The 23,480-nt window shown below is 38.8% G+C and overlaps 1 protein-coding gene across 2 annotated transcripts in view; it reads right to left on the bottom strand.

Moving 5' to 3' along the window:
* Positions 1 to 1,512: 1,512 nt before the first annotated feature.
* ankmy2a (ankyrin repeat and MYND domain containing 2a) overlaps positions 1,513 to 23,480 on the bottom strand; it is a 42,193-nt gene continuing 20,225 nt past the window's right edge. For both annotated transcript variants that reach the window (XM_052016900.1, XM_052016901.1), the window contains 8 exons: positions 15,552 to 15,690; positions 13,972 to 14,070; positions 10,206 to 10,366; positions 8,846 to 9,060; positions 6,780 to 6,915; positions 5,922 to 6,050; positions 5,589 to 5,706; positions 1,513 to 5,167 (listed from right to left, as the gene is read on the bottom strand). In XM_052016900.1, the coding sequence (XP_051872860.1) occupies positions 4,950 to 5,167; positions 5,589 to 5,706; positions 5,922 to 6,050; positions 6,780 to 6,915; positions 8,846 to 9,060; positions 10,206 to 10,366; positions 13,972 to 14,070; positions 15,552 to 15,690 (1,215 nt within the window). In that variant the 3' untranslated portion in view covers positions 1,513 to 4,949. The remainder of the gene's footprint in view (positions 5,168 to 5,588; positions 5,707 to 5,921; positions 6,051 to 6,779; positions 6,916 to 8,845; positions 9,061 to 10,205; positions 10,367 to 13,971; positions 14,071 to 15,551; positions 15,691 to 23,480) is intronic.

Here is a 23,480-nt window from a genome sequence, read left to right on the forward strand (position 1 = left end):
GTGTAGTATCATAGAAATTTACTGTATCTAACCTCAAACTTCCTGTCCAACAATTTTTAATCCTGCTCGCTACCTTCCAATGGCTTTCTTGATCAAACTGTTACATGGCACTTTGTCAATGACCTTGCTAAAATACAAGTATACAGCATTACTTAAAGTACACTTACCCCACCAATTCTTGCTACTTCCTCAAAAAAGTTTAATTCGACTGTGCTATAAGAAATCCATGCTGTCCTTTACATAATTGCAAGTTCCATCTTTTCAATAGATTAGAGAGGCAGTGTTCACAGTCTGTGTGTGAACAGAGACAATGAGAGAGAAAAAACTATAAAACTGCTAAAACTAAAGGATCTTGGCTAAATAGTGCTTTCGTTAACTTACTGGTCCAGTGATATAGAAGCTTGGACTAACAATCCAGAGATCCAAGTTCAAATCTCACCATAACGGCTGAAGGATTCAAATTCAATTACTGTGTCTCTATTTTAAATCAAAAAACAATGAAAGCTCACCTGATCCACTAGAAGTCCTCAGGGGATGAAATCTGCCATACTTACCTGGTCTGTTATGCATGTGACTCCAGACCTAGCAATGTGATCAACTCTTACACATTCCCAGACATGGCCTAGCAAGACATTTATTTCAAAGGCAATTAGGGATGGACAATAAATGCTGGTCATGCCAATTATGCTATATCCCAAAAAATTAATAAGACCACAAAGCTGATTGGCACTAGAAAGAGGTACGATTTTTCTTTCATGAATGTTACAATAGTCTAGAATGCAGTTCTTGAAAGAATGACGAAAAACAAATTCAATAATTTTCCAAAGGAATTATTCCTTTGTACATTCTTACAAAGGAATAATTAGTATCTACATGAGGCGCTGCCTCAAGAAGGCAATGTCTAGCATCAAAGATCCCCACTATCCCGGGCCATGCCATTTTCTCACAACTACCATCAAGCAGGAGGTACAGAAGCCTTAAGTCCCACACCACCAGGTTCAAGAACAGCTGCTTCCCTTCAATCTTTCAGTTCTTAAACCAACCTGCACAACCCTAATCAATACTTCAGTGTAGCAACACTATGACCACTTTGCACTACAGTGGACTTTTCCTTTTGTTTTCTTGTATAGTTTTGTCTAATTTATGTTGTTAATTTAGGTTTTTCTTGTGAATATTGTGTATCTGATGCTATGTACTGTGGTGCTGCTGTAAGTAAGTTTTTCATTGCACCTGTGCATACATGTACTTGTGCATATGACAATAAACTTGACTTCGAGTTACAAGGCTAAGAATATAAAGAGCAGGAATTGCTCTTTCAAAGAATCAAAGGCAGGATGAGCTGAGTGGCCTCCTGCAAAATATGAATGCATTTATAGATTACCATGTCCTTTTCAAAACAAGTTCTAACCAATATGATGGATCCAGTTAATGAAACTTTTTTGCTATCTTGTCCAATGCAAAAACTATTTCAATTTTACTGGTACATTACAAATGCAGTATGCATGGTTTATATCAGGTTTTATTATAAAATATGAAACATGCACAGCATATCAAATACTCTACAACTTTCAATTATTGCTGCACATGAAACAGTGATGATGTACAAATACATAAAGGGCATACAAATACTTGTAACAACCAATTCTAATGAGGAATCTTGAACCAAAACAAGGCCACAAGAGATTGAAATCCAGGATCAGCAGTCAAATTGTGGAATCAAAAAGGTTAACAGAGCTTCCAACACCTTTACTTTTTGTTTAACTACCTCCCACAAAAAAAATCTAGAAATCAATCCTATAGTAACATCAAAATGTTTCAATGGCAGAATTAAAATTGGAAATTTTAGTCAGGTTCTGATTTCTGGAGACATCACACGATGGAAAGTAAATTGTCTAGAAGGCTGAATCACAAGTACATTCATTTGCTTTACTTCACAATGAATAGAGGAATACTGTTAATGCTTTAACAGTTAGGTGTAAAATAGTACTGATCTTAAATGGAAAAGCAAATTTTGAGGAAGCAGCAGGTTAAGTGGGGATGAAGTTGATCAATGGGGTTTAATGTGGGTGAAAAGTTGTGCTGGATATGAATAGAAAAATGTACTTCTTAAGTGTTGAGAAATTAATAAATGTTGGCAGTTTGAGGAACTTTGGTGCCCTTGTACGTAAAACTGGGGAGGTACTGCAAGTACTTAGGCAAGCAAATCAAATAGAAGCTTTTATTGCAAGGGTGGTTGAAATGCAAAGTAAGCAAGTTTTGCTACTGTTGTGCAGGGCTTTGGTGAGACCTCAAGTACACTTGCCAGAGACAGTACAATGAATGTTAATTAAATTATTTTTAGGGATGAGGTGTTCACCCTGCAAGGAGAGATGGAGTAGGACAGGTCTATATGCTTCTGAGTTAACAGTGTGAGATAATCTTAAATGAAGCATAAGAATTTGAGAGAGATTGGCAATATGCACTGTTTCTTCTAGCTGGAAAGGAAAAAAAAACAAGGTTCCTGTCTCAGGGCAAGGTTGGCCATTTTAGGAAATCTTCTTCACTCACAAGGGTTGTGAATCTTTGAAATTTTGCACCTCAGGGGACTGTTGATACATTAATTTTCTTCAAAAGGCGATGCCGATCAATTTTTGGATTCTAAAGCAATCAAGAGTTATGTGAATCAGAGAAGAAAATAGTTCTAAAATTGGGAACCAGCCAGGTTATTGAATGATAAAATTGTCTTTTTTTTCTTACATTTATTTCTGGATTTTGCCCTGAAATTACTGGCACTTAAACTCATAATTACTGGCAATAGGGAGTGTGAATGCCAAAGATCCCAAATTTACTGACTGAGCCCCAACCAGCAATTTCCCAGCATTTAAGCTGGGAATTCTGGTCTTGGATCCTTCACTCAATCTTACAGCTGCAGAGAATTTTTTATTACTTTGTGTTTGCAGTAACACTTTAAATCAATTCAGTGCTTGAATGTTGTTAGGTAATGATTTCTTTTGTAATTTTTAAATTTTAATTGTTTATTTTAATATACCAGGGCATCCATAATCACTAAATACCTTGAAAAATTTGACAGACAGCAAAGCTGAAAGCCCAGCCAAAGTTTTTCCTCAGGAGATCTGTTTGCAGGGCTAGAACACATTTCTCATTCACATTGCAAAACCTGGCACAATGTAGGATCTCACTGTTCAGCTTCAGTATGGTCTCAGTCAAAAGGATTAGCTTTCTGGATATGCTCAAGCAACATCCACAGTGAGTGCAGGTAGTAGGGCCTACACAGCAAAATCCAAGTTAAGAAAGCTTTATTAGGACAGTAGTTGGCTGCCTGCCCAAAATATCCAGCGTTTTTACTGCAACTGATGCAAGAATTATTACTTTGAAAACACCAACCACAGAACAGAAGCAGACCAAACTTACGTGGCAAGTTGAATGACAAATAGAGCTTTGGCACTGTATCATCTAACACATGTATGTTACCATGCTCATAAAATAATTGTTTTATTTGGAGAGTATCTACTAGCATATATTTAATTGAAAAATTAAACATTGAAATGAGGGCAAACGGATTCTGAAAGAGAAGGTTCCCAAGTAAAATTCCTTTCATATCCAGAGTCATATCTTCCTGGAGCAAAAAGGGAAAAAATAGACAAGGATTCCCTACCACATGGATTCTGGCAGATCCTGGAAAAGTCGACATTCTTAACAGGAAGGTAATCAAGCCTGTTCTTTTTAAAGAATTAACAATTAAAGTGTTATCCTACACAGCCAATAATTGCCTACTGCAAGCTTGGCAAATACTTCAATACTGATACTGTTGCATCAAAGCCTGAAAATAACAAGCTCTGTACTTTGTACTAAAGCTCTTAAAAAAATTAAGATACTTCATATGTCCATTTCACCTGAAATTGCTTATGTTTGGGGTCTAATGGCATTAATAAACATACTTTAATTTAGAATTCAATAAGCAATTAAATGATCATAAAGTGGCAAAGAAAACAAGTTACATTTTGACAAGAGGAGGCACATTGGTGAATGTACAAGTCTGCAGCAAAAAGAATTAAAGAAATATCCATTGCACAAGGTTTTGCCACTGCTGATGAAGTCCCATAATACCACATATGCAGAATGTGTTTAACTTCAGTGATATTCAAATCCTTGTTACATCCTTTGAATGATTGTACCATCTGTGTTAGAAAGTAAAGATATTCTATCAATGGAATTTTACTTAAAGTAATTTTATCTATAGGTTGGGCTGGGCTGTGGAGGGTAGAGAAGAGGCCAAAAGTTGAACAAAAATTGCAAATTTATTGTAACATGCATTTGAACATCAGTTTCCAAAATCTATTGATTTTCTTCAATACGAAATTATGAAAGACTTTTCCTGTGGAAAAATAACCTAGTGAAAACACAATCAACATCAACATTGGATCAAAATTTCTGAAACTAATGCTTACATTAGGATTGGCAAACTTCAGAACTTTGAACGATAGTCACAGGAAAACAATTACTGTGCAGATTATTAGGGTTATTTTGCTCTTAACTGCTCAGTAATAAATTCATACTCACTACTTTTCACAAATTGATGTACATTTTGAAATGTTACTGCAAATATACATTCACTGGCTTGGGTAGAATTTAGATCAAACTATTTGGATTTATCTCAGTAGTGAAAGGTCCTTCTATTCCAGATGTAATTAATGAATTAAGCACAGTTGACAGCAAATCCTGCTGACCTCATTGTTGCTTAGCTTACTGCCTCTTCAGGATTGCAGGCGGCTTTGGTACAGGCTAGGATTCACAATTAAAGCAACTAATTCTCTTAATGCACAATGAACAATTTAGTCTTTCACTGCAGCCATGCAGTGGGAGCAATGACCTTCTTGATAAATATATGTTGGATTATGTTTCATACACTACAGAAGTTGGAAAAAAGCCAGGGCTACATTAGCTCCACTTTATTCTTCAGCTGTGTGCATGTCTGCAGGAGAAATGGCCTCTCCTTCTGTTGTGCTCTCTTCCTGTGAAGTTTTAACTTCTGCTGTGGCCCCTGTGCTGAGATCCCGAGAACCTGAGCCATTATCAGAGGTTGAGAGTGGAGGGTTAGAGGACCCTGCAGGCTCTTGGACAGTTTCAGCCTCAACTCTACTGGTTTCAGAGGTGTTTGCTTTTGTTTCTGTGAGGCATAAAAGGAAAAATATACTTATCCGGTTAAATTTGAAATTATATCCAAGATGAAAATTAGTAAATAAGAGTTGGGCTGTAAACAAGTGCAACTTCAAATATAAAGATGAAAAATATGAATCTATTAAGGAGTGATGTACTAGAATTCAGAGCTCACCATAATCAGAAATAATGCACATTATTTTTTTGCACTATAATTATGCACTATAAAGGTTGGGTTATCAGGGACTGCTGAACAGATGCTTTGCTACATAGAAAGAAAACCTAAAACAAGAAAGTTCTTCTGGACTGCTAGCAAGTCTCAGAGCAGCAAGCTTCATGGCAGCACTGGCAGTTATCTCAAGAAAATGAAATGATGACTTTTTAAACAAAAATAAAAATTGCACAAAACATAATTTTACTAAAAAACTAACCGTTCTGCTTCACTTTTTCCATGGCTTCTTGTTTTTCTCTTGTTTCTTTCAATTTCTTACAAACCTTTTTGTGAGTGAACCAGTGCATTTTCTGACAATTTTGATTGCAGTATATCACCTTGAGAAAGTATATGCCCAGAAAATTATATACTCATTAACAGACAGCTAGGGAAGACTGCTTGTATGATGTTCACACATTTAATACAACAATTCTTGAGAAAAAATTTCAACAATTTATACCACAACAAGAATAGTTATGTATTAACATATCTCTATCTTCCTTCAGGCCCCTTGAACTAAATACTTTTTGTGAGATAATCCAAAAACTCTTACCGTTTTGCAGATTGAGCACCTTTTATCAGCTCCCTTTTCACCACATGCTGTGCAAAATTCAGCATCCACAAAGCCAACCTGGCCAGTTATGATCTGGGTCATTACAGATAAAGCTGTGGGATCATTACCCTCAATTTATTTCCATTGTTGTTTGGATTGCAGGGTGGGGGAAAGAGAGGAAGGAAAAATAAGTAGTAATTTCAATTGTAAAGTTCTGTAGAAATAATGAATTTATTACAAAAATCCTCATTCCGCTAAATATCTTTTAAAAGAGTGTGCTAACAACAATTTCTCCTGCCAAGTCCAATAGTAAATCTAAAAGTTCTTAACTTTGATATCATTAACGTCACACTCAAGTTCTCAGTTTGAAACTTTTTAGGGTTCATTACACTGGAATAATATACACTGTTAATTCAGCTAGTCAGTCATGTGAATTTCAATACTGCAGTATTACAAAAGCAAAATCAATGAAAATGTTTTAAATCTATTGTTTAAATACCACAAAATATTTCAAATATTTGTATAACACTTCTGGTGGTAGGTCAAATGAAGGCAAAAGCAAATGACTATGATGAAAACAAACTCAGACTGGATCCTAAGGATATTTTCATAATCAAGAGCTGCTTCATTAATTGGGAAAAGAAAACTTCCTATCCATTTATTCTTGCTGGAATTGTGTGCATGTGTTAATAGGATCCTTAAATTTGTTTTTCCTTGATCCCAGTATAGATGAATATTTAGTTTGGTCATGGATATTAAGTATGTCCATCATATTCCAACACATGCCACTAATGATTTTAAGGGTTCTAGCTAAGTAATTCAATTTTTATATGATGAAGCAATAACAAAGTAACTTACAATTTCAACTGGAGCAATGGTTCTCACAAGCTGTTGTAACAGTGTGGCTTCACACCATGGAAATTTCCGGATACATTCTCTTATAAATTTCTCTTGGTAACTTGGGAAGCCATCAGTATCCCGTCCTTTTAATAAGCTGTTCAAAACAGGAACAAACAAAAATTTACTAGTCTTAATTAAAGCTTCAACAGAACTATTCCTCCACTCCAAAAACATTAAGAATAAATTATAGCAGAGTTATAATGTTTCAAATGAACAGCTAAGTGTTGGTTGCTGGAGGAACTTTGGTTCAGGGTCAATGAGCTAGCATCCCAGCTTGAAACACTTTGACACATCAGAGACAGGTAGAATTACCTGGACAAGGTATTCCAGGAGGCAGTCACACCCCTTAGATTATCTACCTTCAAACTGGTGAATGGCAGGGACAGGGCAGTGCGACTGCAGAAGAGGCAGGTTGAGGGATCCAGAGGTGTCTTAACCTTGTCCACACAACAGGTATAAGGTTCTAGCTCCCTCTGTGGTCAAAAGTGAGGACTGCAGGAAGGATATGCAAACGATCTATTGTACAGGGAGCCATTCAAGTTGGGGGAGTAAAGAGAAACATAGTAGAAATAGGGGATGGCATAGCTAGAGGAACAGATACTATTCTTTGCAGCAAACACACAGTTTGGAAGGGTGTGTTGCCTGCCTGGTGCTAGGGTTAAGGACATCTCTTCTAGGTTGGACAAGAACTTGGAGTGGGACAGAGTGGATCCAGCTGTGATCCACATGGGGACCAACAGCATTGGTGGGATGAGGAAGGAGGTTCTGCACAGGGATTATGAGGAATTTAGGGCAAAATTGAAAAGCAGAACCACAAGGGTGATAATCTTCAGATTATTACTTGACCCACATGCAAATTGACAAAGGGTAACTAGGATTAGAGGTAAATGCGTGGCTCAAAGCTCAGTGTGGGAGAAATGGGTTCCAATTCATGGAACATTGGCACCAGTACTGGGGAAGGAGAGAGCTGTCCCGTTGGGATGGGCTTCACCCGAACCATGCTCTGAGTGACCCGGCCAATTGCATAAATAGGGTTGTAGTTAGGGCTTTAAACTAAATACGAAAGCGATGGACTCCAAGAATAAATCAAGAGGAAATGAGAGAGTGATGGTACGGGATGGTGATTGGGGGGGGGGGTGGAATTGATAAGCAAAGTGCGACAGGCTGGGGCAGCAAATGCAAACAGAAATATGCACCACAGGGCAAATCCAGTTAGTAAAAGCTGTAAAAAAAAATCAACAGTTTTTCTACGAATGCACGTAGCATTTGCAAAAAGATAGAAGAGCTAGTAGCACAGATAGCAACGCAAGTATGATCTAATAGCTATTATAGAGATATGGTTGCAGGATGGCCAGGACTGAGTCTCTGAAGTAGCTATTAGATCATACTTATGGTCTCTGGAATTCTCTGCCCCAGAGAGTATTGGAGACCAGATCATTTGATAGATTTAAGTTGGAGAAAGATAAATTTGAAAGATCAAAGAATTAAGGGTTATGGAGAACTGGCACAGAAGAGGATTTGAGACCAGAATAGATCAGCCATGGTGATAATGAGTGTCGAAGCAGGTTTGAGGGATCTAGTGGCTGACTCCTGCTCCTATTTTCTGTGTTCTTGCATGCTTTTAATAATGATATAGATTCATAATTGGCATGTCAACAAAAATTCAAATGAGCTGCACAGCACCCAGATCACTGTGACAATTCCTTTTGAACTACATTCTTGATTACACCATACAGCTCCTCGAAATAGAAAAAGTACTTATTTTTGCATGTAATTTATATCATTGTTTTGGATTATGACACTACTTGATGATATTGAAGTATGATAACCTAATAATGGTTACTACAGGAATAGTGCCTTTTGCTTGAAAGATTGGAAAGCATAAAAACTCGATGTTAAATGTCTCAGTGAAGAGTGATGTGCTTCATTTAAGAAATGTTTTTACATACCACAGTATCATTATTAATAATAAGCTTGTTAGACAACTTCTTTTAATTTTAGATCATTCTCAAAAAGTTGTCTACCTTTTAATAAGCCCGTCAAGTTTAGATTCATGTTCCTTTAAGAATGTGATACACTTCTGGAAGATGTAGCTGAGATAATGCATCTTCATGGCCAGTACTTCATTGATTTCCCTCTGTTTCATGCACTTTTCTATTATAAGATCCAGCACTCTATAACACTTGCCCAGTGCCTCAACATCTGCTAGCAATGGATTCTCCTTAACCATCAGCACAATCTAAAGAGAAAGGTCAGATAATAAAAATAATTCACAAAATTTAAAAACATAAAAATAGTTTTGCAACTTCAGGAAACTGGAGTCAAGATTAGTTCAAACCCAGAAATCAGATCAGTTAGATCAAAATGTCTGAGAATTTGCAAATTCAATTTAGTTGGGGAAAGCTATTAAAAATACTGCTACAAAATAAATAAAGCACTCTTGTATTTACTTCTGTTAAGTGTACATCTTGCAATACAGAATATATGGGTTTTGTCTAAATTCTAAAGAATATTTCAATCCTCAGAAAATCACACATATCAAATCACCATTTAGAAAGGGAATTAGATGCAGGTTAAGTTTCAAAGAGTCAATTGTACAAAACACCAAATTTCAAGTTTCTGCATTTTTTTAATACTTGGGTTTTCTTTCTATATTCAGATTCACAGTAACTTTTTGACTTTAAATTCTAGTGTATTTCCAAAGTAATGACCCTATATGTAATTTTCTATGGATTCAAATATCTTTTGCAGATTATACTGAAATCCTCCAGGCAGGGTAGAACCTCCCGTGACCAGAATTATGAAACTTCATTTCTGTAGGTGAAATGCTGAGTGGATTGAGGAGTTAAAATTACACTTTTACCAGTTATTTTCCATTGAAGATGTACCAGACATTTTCATTATGTTCTTGACAATTTAAGTGGAAATACACCATGCTGATAGACAGGTGCAGATAAGAAAGGACGCTACCTCCATAATAATGCTTAAAAAATATCAAAATGGTTTAAAGTGTGTAGTTCGTTCAATGGACCCTTCCAAAAATGGTCAAATGCAGATTCCTGCACATTATCAGTGGGATAAAGTTGTAAATTACATTAATTCCAAATGGAAATTTAAAATCGGTGGAAACTAACTCAACACATAAACATCAACGCTGTAGTTATCTTGCTCCATTAAAGGCAAAAATAGCCAAGCATCAGTATTCTCCATGGTTCTTCATTTAATCTAAACCTTGAATGATCTAATGTGTGTACTCTTCAGCTTTAGAAAGTACCATTCAACGATGGGAGAACAAGGGTAATGAGCAAATCCAAGAAATCAAGTTTTCATTCAGTGACATCGCTCAATGCCTTTGAAATAATTGCCAAGTCCAAAAATATCTACCGCAACAGGGTGCAAGTTTGTCGTTATGATGATTTTGTGCAAGGGCCCTGCTAATTTGACTGGAAGCTTGGGTTCTTTGTCAAGTCCTTGTGGTTTCGTGTAGCAATCCAGCCTTTCACGAGAAAAGAAATTGTTGATGATAGTTACACAATCATGCTGGCCTAAAGAGAGAGAAAATAAAATAATTTCAAAGAGCTCACACCACAATTTTTCTAATCCATAATGATTATCAACTTTCATCCATGATCCATGAACACTGCACTACTTCATTATTCCTTTTGTTTTCCACTATTTGGTAATTTATAGTAATTTTGTCTTTACACTACACTGCTGCCGCAAAGCAACAAACTTCACGACATACAAGTTGGTGATAATAAACCTGATTCTGATCCAAATCATATATTGTCTAATACTTAAGTGTACTTATATTATGAAAATAAGATTGATGAGGAAGATTTAAATAACTTTATTTTGCAAATAGCAATATTCCAGGAAAGTAGGCCTGAATAAACTTGGATCTCCATCTTGTGCTACTGGAATGACAACTCAATTCCTAGAAATTCATAAATTGAAGTGTTTCAAAACACCAGCATTTTCCTGTATCACCAATAATTCAAGCTGATGCAGCTTCAGGACTCTACCTTGTAAATCCCATGAGGACTGGGAAGAACTAGGTCATCGGTACTGCACAAGTCTGAGAATGGGTGCAAATGTGTACCCAACATTGCCCTCATCCTGATGACCACCTTCATGTGTGATTGTATCAGTTGGTGTGTGGACCCCAAGTAAGTGGGCACCAAGTGTCACCACGTGCTCAGGTTCTACCTGTCGCTGGTGTTGCGAAAGATAGGTCTGGCCCCTCTACTGCATAACGCCCTAATCAGCTGGACATTGCTGCACCACCTGTCCTTTGTGGAAGAGTTCCTCCAAGTAAACACCTTTGACCACAAGTCCATCAGACAGTGGTCAGCGCGGAAGGTACTTCAGACACCGTGGGACAGGGACACTATGGATTCTGTGGGTTTGTTCCCAGTACAAATGGTCCAAACCATATGGCAGAATGTCTCTTTGCCAGATCTGACCAACAAGCACAAAGACCTCACTTGGCTGGTGGTGAGAGGTGGCCTCCCAGTCAGAGCTTTCCTCTACAGACGACATATCATACCCAATGTATGCTGCCCTTGGGATGCTGCAGTGGGGAAGTAAACGGTCACCCACCTCTTTGCAGACTGTGGATTTGCTAAGAGGATGTGGAGAAGGATGCGAGGGTCCGCATCCCTGTTCATCCCCAGCAGTTGTGTGACTGAGCACTCTGATCTACAGACTGTTCCCAGGGGTAAAGGTGGGTGGGGAAGTCCTTCGAACAATGAAAGGTGTATCACCACAGGGAGCAATGAGTGTTACGTTTGTTGAGTGGCAATGGTGCTGTTTGTTTGTGCATTTTTTTCCCCTCTTTAAAGTTTTACACTACTGAATGTAATAACCATGAATATTAAGGATTTTTGTTTTACTGCACTGTTTCTTCCTTTGTATATACTTTTTATTATGAATAAAGTTTATTTTTGAAATTAAAAAATCAGTACAGGCTCCATCCACTACCACACATGGAAGGGCAGAGTTGAGTGGGGAAGTGTCTTGAACAATTAAAAGGGTGCATCACCCCAGGGAGCCACGAGTGACACGGTGCTATGTTTGATTTTCTTTCAAAAAAATAACTTATACTATTGAATGTAATGACCATGAATGCAAGAAATTTTTTTGCACTGCTTCTTCCTGTAAATATATTTTTTAAAATCATGAATAAAGTTTATTTTTGAAATTTAAAAAAAAAATCAGGTGCAATGATAACCTTCCAGCAGCACTTGATGTGTGTGCCCCTGAGAACAGCCCATAGATCAGAGAGTCCTCTGTCAAGCAGCTACTGGGGATGAACCGGGACACAGACCCTTGCATCCTTCTCCACACCCTCTTATCAAATCTACAGTCTTCAAAGAGATAGATAGGTGACCATCTCATCCCCACTGCAGCCAGCCTTGAACAGTCTGCACAAGGAACCACCCCACCATCTCCTGTTCTGCAGGACACTCCACGCTGACCACTGCCTGGTGGATTTATGGTCACGTGTTTGCTTGGAAGAACTCTTCCACAAAGGACAGGTAGTGTGGTAACATACAGCTAACTGGGATGTTGCGCAGCAACAGGGCCAGACAGGGAATACTGCAGACTGGCACAGTCCAGTCTGCAGGAATATGTGCTGAGGGATGCACTGAAGCTCAGGTGCAGCCAATGCTAAGGCTTTGTGAGGAAGAACCACAGCTTTGACTCCTTCTGCTACCACACACAAAGGGGCTGAATTGGGTGGGAAAGCCCCTCAAACAATGAAAGGGTGCATCAGCCCAGGGCACCACATAAGTGGTAATGGTGCTATGGTTTTAAATAAGTTAAAACTACTGAATGTAATGACCAGGAATGTAAAAGTTTTGCACTGTTTCTTCTTTTGTATATATTTATTATAAATAAAATTTATTTTTTATATATATGGTGCAATGTGCTCTCAGGGTTGTTGTACAGGTGTGGCCCATTCCCCACTCCTCAGTAATCACCCGGCTGTCTTCCAGTTCATCTGGGGATCCAAGATGGAACGAGTCCGACGGGTCATGATGTACAAGTCCCCAGACAACTGGGGGCAAAAGTACCCAACATTGCCCTCATCCCAATGACCACCTTCAGGCTAGGCTCCTTCCGCTTCCACATGTGGAGGGGAAGACCCCCAGACATTGAAATGGTGTATCACCCCAGGGGGGCCACATGAGTGGCAATGATGCTAAGGTGTAAAAAAATTTAACACTATTGAATGTATTGACCATGAATGCAAAAGGTTTTGTACTGTTTATTCTTTTGTGTATATATTTTATGAAAAGTTTATTTTTTTGAAATATAAGAAAAGCATAATGGCATTATGGTTAGTGCTTTATAGCTCAGTCCCTGGACCTGCATCCAATTTCAACCTTGCAATCAGTGTGGAGTCTGAGCATTCTCCTAGAGGCTGTACTGGTTTCTACTAGATGCTGTCATTTCCTCCCATACCTTAAAGACATGCTAGTAGGTTAATTGGCTTCTGGAAGTTACCCCTTTGTATTTGTGAGTAGGAAAAGAATCAAAGAGAAAGTGATAGGTATACAAGAGATACTAAGTCACATGACTACCAGGAAATAAGAGATCTAATGGGCCAAATGTCCTCCTGTGTCATTATAAGTGATTAAGAAAGAAATTTTGTTACTTTTGATACTTATTGTATTGTGTACTGATAGGGTCTTATGTTTTTAAATGTGATTTTAAAATACTTAAGTCAATAATACTCAAGCCTCACATTATAAAATATAGAACAACAAACCATGTGCTGGAGAAACTCAACAGGTCAAGCAGCATCCATGGGTGCATTGGCACTGATTTTTGAGTTGAAATGTCGAAAATTCTTCTCCACAAACCCCCCCCCCACCCAAGATGCTGCTCGACCCTCTGAGTTCCTCCAGCTGATCATTTGTTCCTCCATATTCCAGCATCTGCAGTCTCGTGTCTCCATTATAAAATAGTATTTACCTGGAAAATTCCTCAATTGATGCATTACACCCATATTACTACCAACTACCCAGTCTTTTAGAGTACTCGCTGACATGTCTGCATTCTATTTGAATCTTGGTGGAGCACAGAAAAAACAAAATATTCTATGTACATAGCTGTATACTTGTGTTTTCACAGAATTTACCAACAAAGGCCGCCATCTGTGCTGCAGTTCGTCCAACCGAATTTACAACATCTGTTTCTGCTCCAGCTTCCAACATCATCCTTGTTATCTCTTTATTACCTACAACAAGTAAAAAAAGTCCACTCCAATGAAATACCTTAAAACAAAAATTAGGGAGCAAAATTGGTAGAAATCCAATGACATAGCTGTCATGTGAACATGGAAGTAAACAACAGAGAAGGGATTAACTGAATGTGATAAGCATTGTTTGCCATGGTTAAGTAGTGGGGCTTCAGCTTTTTGCCTTTATGCATCTTCACCTATGTTATTGACATATGACACATTGATATGAGAGAAACAGCATGTTGCATAGATGGAAACAAAAATTTTGCAAAGAAGTTCAGACAAGTTACAAGAATGGGTAAAAACAGTGGTAAGTGGGGTTGAAATTTGATTTGATTCAAGAAATACAAGCATGTCTATACAAAGTTTTGTGAATGTTGATTATAATCTCATGGGTATTGAAATACTGAATACAAATCTTATCTGGAATATTCCATTCAATTCTGAGAACCAAGCCTCAGTATGCACTGGACTTGGAAGACATACAATGCAGAAACAGCAAAATAAGGTTACCAACAACTATGTGTACTTTTATAAACTTGGCTTGTATTCTTTCAAGGTTAGAAGGTGGAGGGGTGATCTAAATAAATTGATTAAAGTCATAAGAGATTTTATAAGGTAAGACACTGCAGAATTACTTAAGTGGAGGGGAAATCTGGAACAATGGAACACAATCTTAAAACTATACTACAGTTATTTAGAAGCTATATTAGGAACACTTCCCCTGAAAGGCTGTGAAGGCAAAGTAAATACAATTTTAAGGACTGACTAATAATGATCCAAGTGAGAGTCCCCCTTAATCTGTCCTGCCGATCTACTCCTGTTCCCACTCCCATTTATTTGCAGACTGTCCTCCTTGGTTAGGTGCCAGACAATATACTAGCAGTCACGTGATCATATTCCCATTAGATTTTGTCTATTCCACAGAATGGCATTTAAGACTGAAGACACAATAATGTTGATGATCTATGTTGTGGGTTACATTTGTGCTTGAATGTGTAATTTAGTTATATAGATTTCTTACTCTAGTTCTAATGAATCTTTAACTGCTACAACATAAAATGTTGGAACAGAGCACGTTGCGTATACTAGGAAAGAAAAATGTTTACTTTCTGGACAAAATTTGAAAGCTGTGGCAATGCCAATGGTTAGTTAATAGGCCACTGTAGATTGCCCCAAGTGTGTAGGTAAGTGGTAGAATCTGGTAGAGTTGATAGGAATGTGGAGAGAATAAAATGGGATTATTGTAGGATTGGGGTAAATGGGTGGGCTGAAGGGCCTGCTTCCCTGCTGTATTGATGTCTTTGAGATGCATTCATCAACTGATCCTCAGATGATCATCCTTTACAGCAGTTAATGAATCCTGAACCCGTAGCCACTACCACTTGATTTGATGATTATAAGAACGCAACCTGATCACCACAGGCCAAGGACCCTTTCAATTTAGCAGCATGAATCATCTTACCTAAAGAACTTACCTGAGAGTCCAGCAAACATAAGAGCTGTATAACCATGCTCGTGTTCATTGCAATTTACATCTGCACCATGCTGCAGGAGCAGTTTGCACATCTCAGCTTTTCCTTTATATGCAGCATGCATCAAAGGAGTCATTCCATGCTGCACAAGGAAATAAAAGAAATTACATTATTAAGTCTTTTACTTCACTAAAACAAATTTATAATTCATGCATTTTTGGATCCTGCTTTCAAATGTCCTCATTGATCTTCCCACCACCACTTCACATGCTCTGCCAAAAATCCCTGCTACTATGAGGGAAAACTCATGCAAACACTCATTAGTATACTCACCAAATCCACAGTCTTCCTGGGCCCAAGCAACTTGAGGGAGATCTCAGCCCTTACTTCTCATTTCCCAGGAGAACCATTTGAGCCCTCTCCTTTTCTCCTGAGAAGTCCAGATTACTGTTCATTCCTACCCTACATCATTACAGGACGACTTTGCTACTGAATCCCACTCAACTCTACAACTTTCCCTGCTACTTTTCAAGTTTGAAATCTTCGTTAAAAGGCCTTACTTATGCTTCATTATCTTCATCGTCTCTTTCCATTTTCCACCATGTGGAAATGCTGATATTTTTCACTCTGTGCAATTTAAATAATACTTCAACAGCATTGCCAATTTTAAGTCATAATTTACACCACTTCTCACAAAAAGCACCACCTACAAAATGCTTTTGGGAAAACAAACACCATCCCCCACCTCCACATACAACATAAAAAACTTCTTGAAAAACAAAGCACAAAGAATTTTTGATCGATTCCTCAGCAGACCTTCTTGCAATTGTGTAATAATCTAATATGATAAATAGATGAAAGCTTTTCAAACTGTATTAAGAGCCTTGTGTGCACTCAACTTCTATAAATATCAGAGACACAAAAGGTTCTGCAGATGCTAGAATCTGGAGCAAAACACAAAGTGCTGGAGGAACTCAGGTCAGACAGCATCCATGGAGGGAAACAAACAGTCAATGTTTTGGGCTGAGACCCTTCATCAGGACTGGAAAGGAAGAGGGCAGAAGCCAGAATAAGAAGGTGGGGGAAGTGGGGGGGTGGGGTGTGGAAAAGAGTACATGCAGACAGGTGATAGGCAAGTCCAGGTGATGGGAGGGTGGTAGGTGGGTGGGGGAGGGGGAGAAGATGTAATAAGCTGAGAGGTGATAGGTAGAAGAGGCAAAGGGCTGAAGGAGGAGGAATCCAGTAGGAGAGGATAGGGGACCATGATGGAGGAGGGGAGGAGGAGATGGGCAGGTCATCAAGGTGGGGGAAGGCAGCCACAGGAATAAGGGAAGATAAAGGAGTGAGGGGGGTGGGGGTTACCAGAAGTTAGAGAAATTGATGTTGAGACTATCTTTTTCATCAATCCCTTAAGATTAGTTATGTATAATACTGATTTCCAAATGAATGCTCCCTGTTGTTTCCTTAAGGCAGATAGCTATGTAGTATCACCTGGCTCAGGAGTGCCTACATCAGGGAAATTCCTCAGCTGTCTTATTTCACTCCATTCACTAGAATCAGAGTAATAATTGGACGGAAACAGGCCATTCAGCCCAACTTGTCCGTGCCAACCAAAATGCCCATCTAAACTAGTCCCATTTGCCAGCATTTGGCCTGTATCCCTCCAAACCCCTCTTATCCATGTACCTGTCCAATTTTATTTTGTTTTGAAATGTTGCTATGATACCTGCCTCAACCACTTCCTCTGGCAGCTCGTTCTATTTACATACCACCTTCTGTGTGGTAGAGTTGCCCCTTAATTCCCTTTTAAATCTTTCCCCTCTCACCTTAAACCTTTGCCTCTAGCTTTCCATTCCCTTTCCTTGGGGGACAAAATCTGTGAACATTCACCCTATTTATACCCCTCATGATTTTATGCACATCTCTCAAGTCTCCTACACTCCAATGAATAAAATCTTAGCGTGCCCAAACTCCAACTCAGGCCCTCAAGTCCTGGCAACATTCATATAAATCTTCTTTGCACTCTTTCCAGCTTAATGACGTCTTTCCTAATAATAGGGTGACCAAAACTGTACACAATACTCCAGGTACAACCTCACCAAGACAACTGCGACATAACATTCCAACTCCTATACTCAGTGCCCCGACTGAAGGAGGCCGGCATGCTAAATGCCTTCACCACCCTGTCTACCCATGAGGCCACTTTCAGGGAACTATATACTCATACCTCTACGTACAAGTACGTAGTATATATATATATTTGTACTAAGGTCCCCCTTGAGGTTTGACAATTGTCTTTTGCTTTCTCATACCATTGTATGTTGTGAATGTATACCGGCCTGCAAAAGCTTGCTCTTGGTTAAGGTTACGAATTGGATCTTGTGTGGGAGACACAAATTTCCTTAAAGGACCTACTCACTGTTTTCAAGTACCTATTATTTAAATTCCAAACTAAGACATTATGAATGCTATCACAGTTTTTGCAGAGATATCTTGGATCAAATTAATTGGGAGCTTTCCCATTTGAGACAACATTCCCTGAGGTTTATTCTTGCCTGAACCATCTATAATTACTCACCTGCTCTCAAGTCACACTGGTTTCACACTTGTTCTCTCCTCATTTATGCCTCTCACCTCTTCCCTCATTGCTCAGGTGTCCTACCAACCACTATTTCTGACAATAGTTATTTTGAGTACATTGTGAATGAAAATCAAAAACTGTACATTCTGGAAGCCTGAAACAGAAACAGGAAATGCTGGAAATATTCAGCATGTCAGACAGCATCTGTGGAAAGAAAAATAGAGTTAACATTTCATGTTGAAGAACCTTCATTGGAATTAAGAAAGCAAGAAAACAGGCTTTAGTTGCAGAGAAGATGGTGGGTGGGGCGTGGGGGTGGGGTGAGGAATGGATAGTAGAAAGCAGATATTCACGATAGAGAAAGGTCAGGATTGCTGTGATGATAAGCTGCTGATGATGATAACTTGGTTGAAGACGAGAATGATAGTTGAGATAGCTGTGGTCATCTGAAGGCTTACAATGGATTTTGGTGGCTAACCTATTCCCCGCGTTGGAGGCCAAGAGATCCAAGAACAAAAGGGTTGAGTCAGGGGCAGACCTCGTGAAAGTGAGAAAATGGCAGAAGTTGGCAACAAAAGTATTGAATTATTTGAGTTCTATACAAGTGCAGGAAGCAGCACTAGTATAGTCATCAATGTGCAGTACTGGGAAAAGAATTGGGAGAGGGGGCCTAAGTAGACTTCCCACAGGAAGAAAACTGCAGCTTGCAACCATACAACTTTCCATTGGTCCATCAGCAAAAATCCAGTAAGCACTTTGAAGTAGGTTTACAAGATTTCCCTTCATACATTTCCTCCTCCTACTCCTAACTTGCATGATTAAGAACATAAGAAATAGGAACAGTAGGCCATCTGGCCCGCTCCACCATTTAATAAAATCATGGACTCAGATTCACCTACCTGCCTTTTCCCCATGCCCCTTAATTCCTCTGCTATGCAAAAATTCTATCTAACTGTCTTAATTATATTTAATGAGGTAGCCTCCACTACCTCCCTGGGCAGAGAATTCTACAGATTCACTACTCTGGGAAAAGCAGTTTCTCCTCATCTCCATCCTAAATCTATTTTCCCAAATCTTGAGGCTGTTCCCTAGTTCTAGTCTCAACCTACCAGTGGAAACAACCTTCCTGCCTCTATCTTATCTGTCCCTTTCATAATTTTATATTTTTCTATAAGATCCCCTTTCATTCTTCTGAATTCCAGTGAGTATAATCACAGCTGACTCAATCTCTCCTCATAAGTTAACCTCATCTCCAGAATCAACCTGGTGAACCTCCTCTGCACTGCCTCCAAAGCCAGTATCACTTTTCAAAGCCTTCAATACTAAAACAAGTGGGAACCTATAACTGATGGTGGTACCACAACGCTCAGTGGTTTCAACAGCTTGAAAGCCTCATGTGACATCAAATGAATGGTTGCACAATGCCATTACATCATAGGGCACATGGTGGAAAAATTTTCCAGCATTTTGTCTATGTTTATACTTGGGGATTTGCTAAAGGAATGTCTGTGGGCAGTTTTTAAAATTGTGGTCAGGCAGTTTTTAAAATTGTGGTCAGGCAGTTTGCTAGTGACTGCAAAATCTGCGTCAGTAGATTGGTTCTGAAACAAATCTTCTCATTTACAAAGATCATCACCATAAAAGATTTGTTAAATGGCATGCACTACCTGTCAATCATCAGACTTGTTTACAAGATCACTGAATGTATTCAAAGCTCATGCTTTCCTTTAAAAAAAAGTGCCTTATAAAATGTAGCATCCCAAAATTTAGATTTATGTATTTTTAAATGATACATCAACTAAGTTATTTCCAGACGTGTAATAAGTTTAATCACTGAATGCTATATATTGTTTTCTAATATTTCCTTGATCAAAATGGTTCCTACTCAGTTTTGATCTGAGCTAATCTCAGTGCAAGTTTCATCTGATGTTCTAATGCATGCATATCCAATACACTCTTACAATCTGAAGACAATACCGGACAATTTTTCCCTATTCCTAATGCAAAGACAATCCAAAATGAACAATGAGTTTAAGCAAAGAAAGATGAAAGAACAAACCTAGGACCTCTCATTTGTACAATACATTACTTAGTGTATACAGCAATTGATCCAAGGCAACATGAATGTTAAACTTAAATGAAGATATCAAATTGTGCCTTACTTCAATAAGTTAAGTAAATGTTGAACTGCGAGAAGGGCTGGTATATGGGAGAAGACACATTCACACTCTGGTAGAGCAACACACACACACACAAAAATCCACTGAGACTTTTTTCCAGCTGTTACCCACACTCCCACAGCCAGAATCCTGACATCCAGCTTGTCATCATCCCAACTGGTACATCTCCCAGCGCAAATACACTTTTGTGTGTTTTTAGCAAAGTGTCCAGTATGCACAAATGTAGAATTTTGCACAAATGAAACCAGATTCATTTGTCACAATTACAGGTAAAGTTTAAGTTCATGAGCTGGAAAGCCTTTCTGATGAATACACATGATGAACAGATCCTGAGTTTCAATATTGTAGGTTCTCACCCCTGCTCAGAAATGCAAGTTAACCCCAACTTAAAAACTGCCTTGAAAAACTTTAAACTTATGATAAAGTTTCCTTAAAAATTAGGAAAGACTGCAAACATGCAGAACTATATTTTTAAAAAAATCTGGAAAGGTTTTAAATTCAAATACAGTGGTGTTTTGTTCCTCAAGTTTTGCTTCTAATCATAGAGAAATTGTACTCCACTTGTAACACAGCTATTCTTGAATAGCAGTGCTACATTATTTTTCTAAAAATATCCATTCACAAGATGTGGCATCTCTGGCAAGGCCAGCACTTATCCTTCATTTTTTGTTAATTTGGGAAGGTGGTGGTAAGTTGCCTTCTTGAATGGCTGTGGGTTATGTGGTAAAGTTATTCAATGCTGAGATGGGTAGTTCCAGGTTTTTGACCCAGTGCTGATGAAGGAATGATGATACATTACCAGGTCATCTTAGAGGGGAACTTAGACTGGTGATGTCCCCATGTACCCAGATAATTAGTGAAGTGCAGCATCATGGCGCATCTCATAACATATGGGCTCAAAAAAATCTTTATCATCAACTAAATACCATGCCCATCAACTTTTGCACCCCAACTAAATTGAATCAGTCCTTAGTTAATTCTTCCAGTAGTGTTTTGGCACAGTGAATAATCCACAAAATGCACAACTGCTGCTCACCCAGGCTACTCTAACAGCACCTCTCAAACCCACGATATCTATCGCCATGAAGGACAAAAGCAGCAGAATCCTCTCTAAATCACACATCATACATTGGTGGTCCTCCATCATTGCTGGATTCAAATCCTGGAACTTCCCATCAAAAAGCATTGTGGGAGTACTTTTGGCAGAAGGACAAGAACAATTCAAGGTAGTGGCTCATCACTACCTTTTCCAGGGTAATCAGGATGGGCAATACACAGATGTTAAAAATGAATAAAAAATAACTGAAGTTATTTTAGAAAGATCACAATGTTTAAGAAAACAACCAAATAACAATCTTAATACCTGTGACATTGTTTTTAATTGCTTTCTGCAATCAGTGGCACAAACGAGGTCCAGGAGGACAAGAGATCACAGGTGAGGTCCTGCAGGACTGGAGAGTAGCTAATGATGTTCAGTAAGGGAAATAGGGATAATTCAGGAAGTTGTAGGCCAGTGAGTCTCAGTGGTAGGGTAAGTAAGCTAATGGAGAGGATTCATACACATTTGGAAAAAACCTGGCTTGATTAGGGACCGTCAACATAGCTTTGTGCAGGGCAGGTCATGTCTTACAAACTTGATTGAATTTTTTTTGAGGAAGTGACAAGGCATTTGATGAGGGTAGGGCAGTGTATGTTGTCTACATGGATTTTAGTACAGCTTTTGACAAGGTCCCTCATCGTCGGCTGATCCAGAGGTTACGATGCATGGGATCCATGTTGATTCTGATTTGGTAGTTTGAATTCAGAATTGGCTTGCCCATAGAAGACAGAGGGTAGCAATAGAAAGGAGATATTCTAGCTGGAGGTCCGTGACCAGTGGTGTTGCGCAGGGATCACTGCTGGGACCTCTGTTGTTTGTGATCTGTTGTCTGTGATGTACATAAATGACTTGGATGAAAATGCAGATGGGTGGGATAGTAAATTTGCAGATGACACAGATTAATGGGAGTTGTGGACAGTGCAGAGGGCTATCAAAGGGGAAAGCAGAATATAGGTCAGTTACAGATATGGGCAGAGAAATGGCAGATGGAATCTAATCCAAGCAAGTTGGAAGTGTTACACTTTGGAAGGTCCAATGCAAGGAGAAAGTATCAGTTAACGGCAGGTCCCTTAACAGCATTGATGTACAGAAAGATCTTGAGCTCACTAAAAGTGGCCATGCAAGTAGACAGGGTGGTATAAGCAGCATTAGGCATACTTGACTTCAGTGGTTGGGGCATTGAGTACAAGAGTCAAGAAGTCATGTTGCAGCTATATAAAACTTTGGTTAGGCCACACTTGGAGTATTGTGTGCAATTCTGGCTGCCCCATTACAGGAAGGAAGTAGAAGCTTTGGAAAGGGTGCAGAAGAGGTTTACCAGAATGCTACCAGGATTAGAGGGAATGAACACTAAGGAGACAGTGGGCAAACTTTTTTTTTCTCTGGAGCAAAAGCAGAGACCTGACAGAAATCTGGACACTCAGATTCTTTTTCAAGGTAGAAGTGTCAAGTACTCAAGGACAAGCATTTAACGTGAGGGGGGAAAGTTTAAAGGAGATGTGTGGGGCAATTTTTTTTATATTACATCCACACACACACACATATAACAGGCTGTCGGGGGGGGGGGGGGGGAGTTGTGGAAGCAAATACGATAGTAGTGTTTGAGAGGCTGCTAGATAAATGCATGAAAATGTAGAAAGTGGAGGGATATGGATCATGTACAGGCAGAAGAGAATTAGTTTAGTTCAGCACTGTTTGGTGCAGACATTGTGAGCTGAAGGGCCTGTTCTTGTGCTGTGCTGTTCCATGTTCTGAACATGCCATAGCTCCCCATGGCAGACAATCTCTTGTAGTCAATGGGACTGGTTCTTTAGAGACAAATTGGGCTACCCCACCCCTATATATGGCACTATCTATCTAGTACAAAGCAAAGATCTGCCAGTGTACGACTTGTTTACTAAGAAGTACTTCCGAACAAACTCACATTACAACTAGATAGCCTGATCATTAAAGTCATTAAAGTTACAGGCCATCTCTGGAGAACTAGACAAAATATTAGAACAGAAATAAATTGACATGACATTGGATTATTTAGATTTAATGCCTCACTGAAAAGAATAAACCATTATTTC

This window comes from Pristis pectinata, chromosome 5 (assembly GCF_009764475.1).
Source record: "Pristis pectinata isolate sPriPec2 chromosome 5, sPriPec2.1.pri, whole genome shotgun sequence".
NCBI lineage: Eukaryota > Metazoa > Chordata > Chondrichthyes > Rhinopristiformes > Pristidae > Pristis > Pristis pectinata.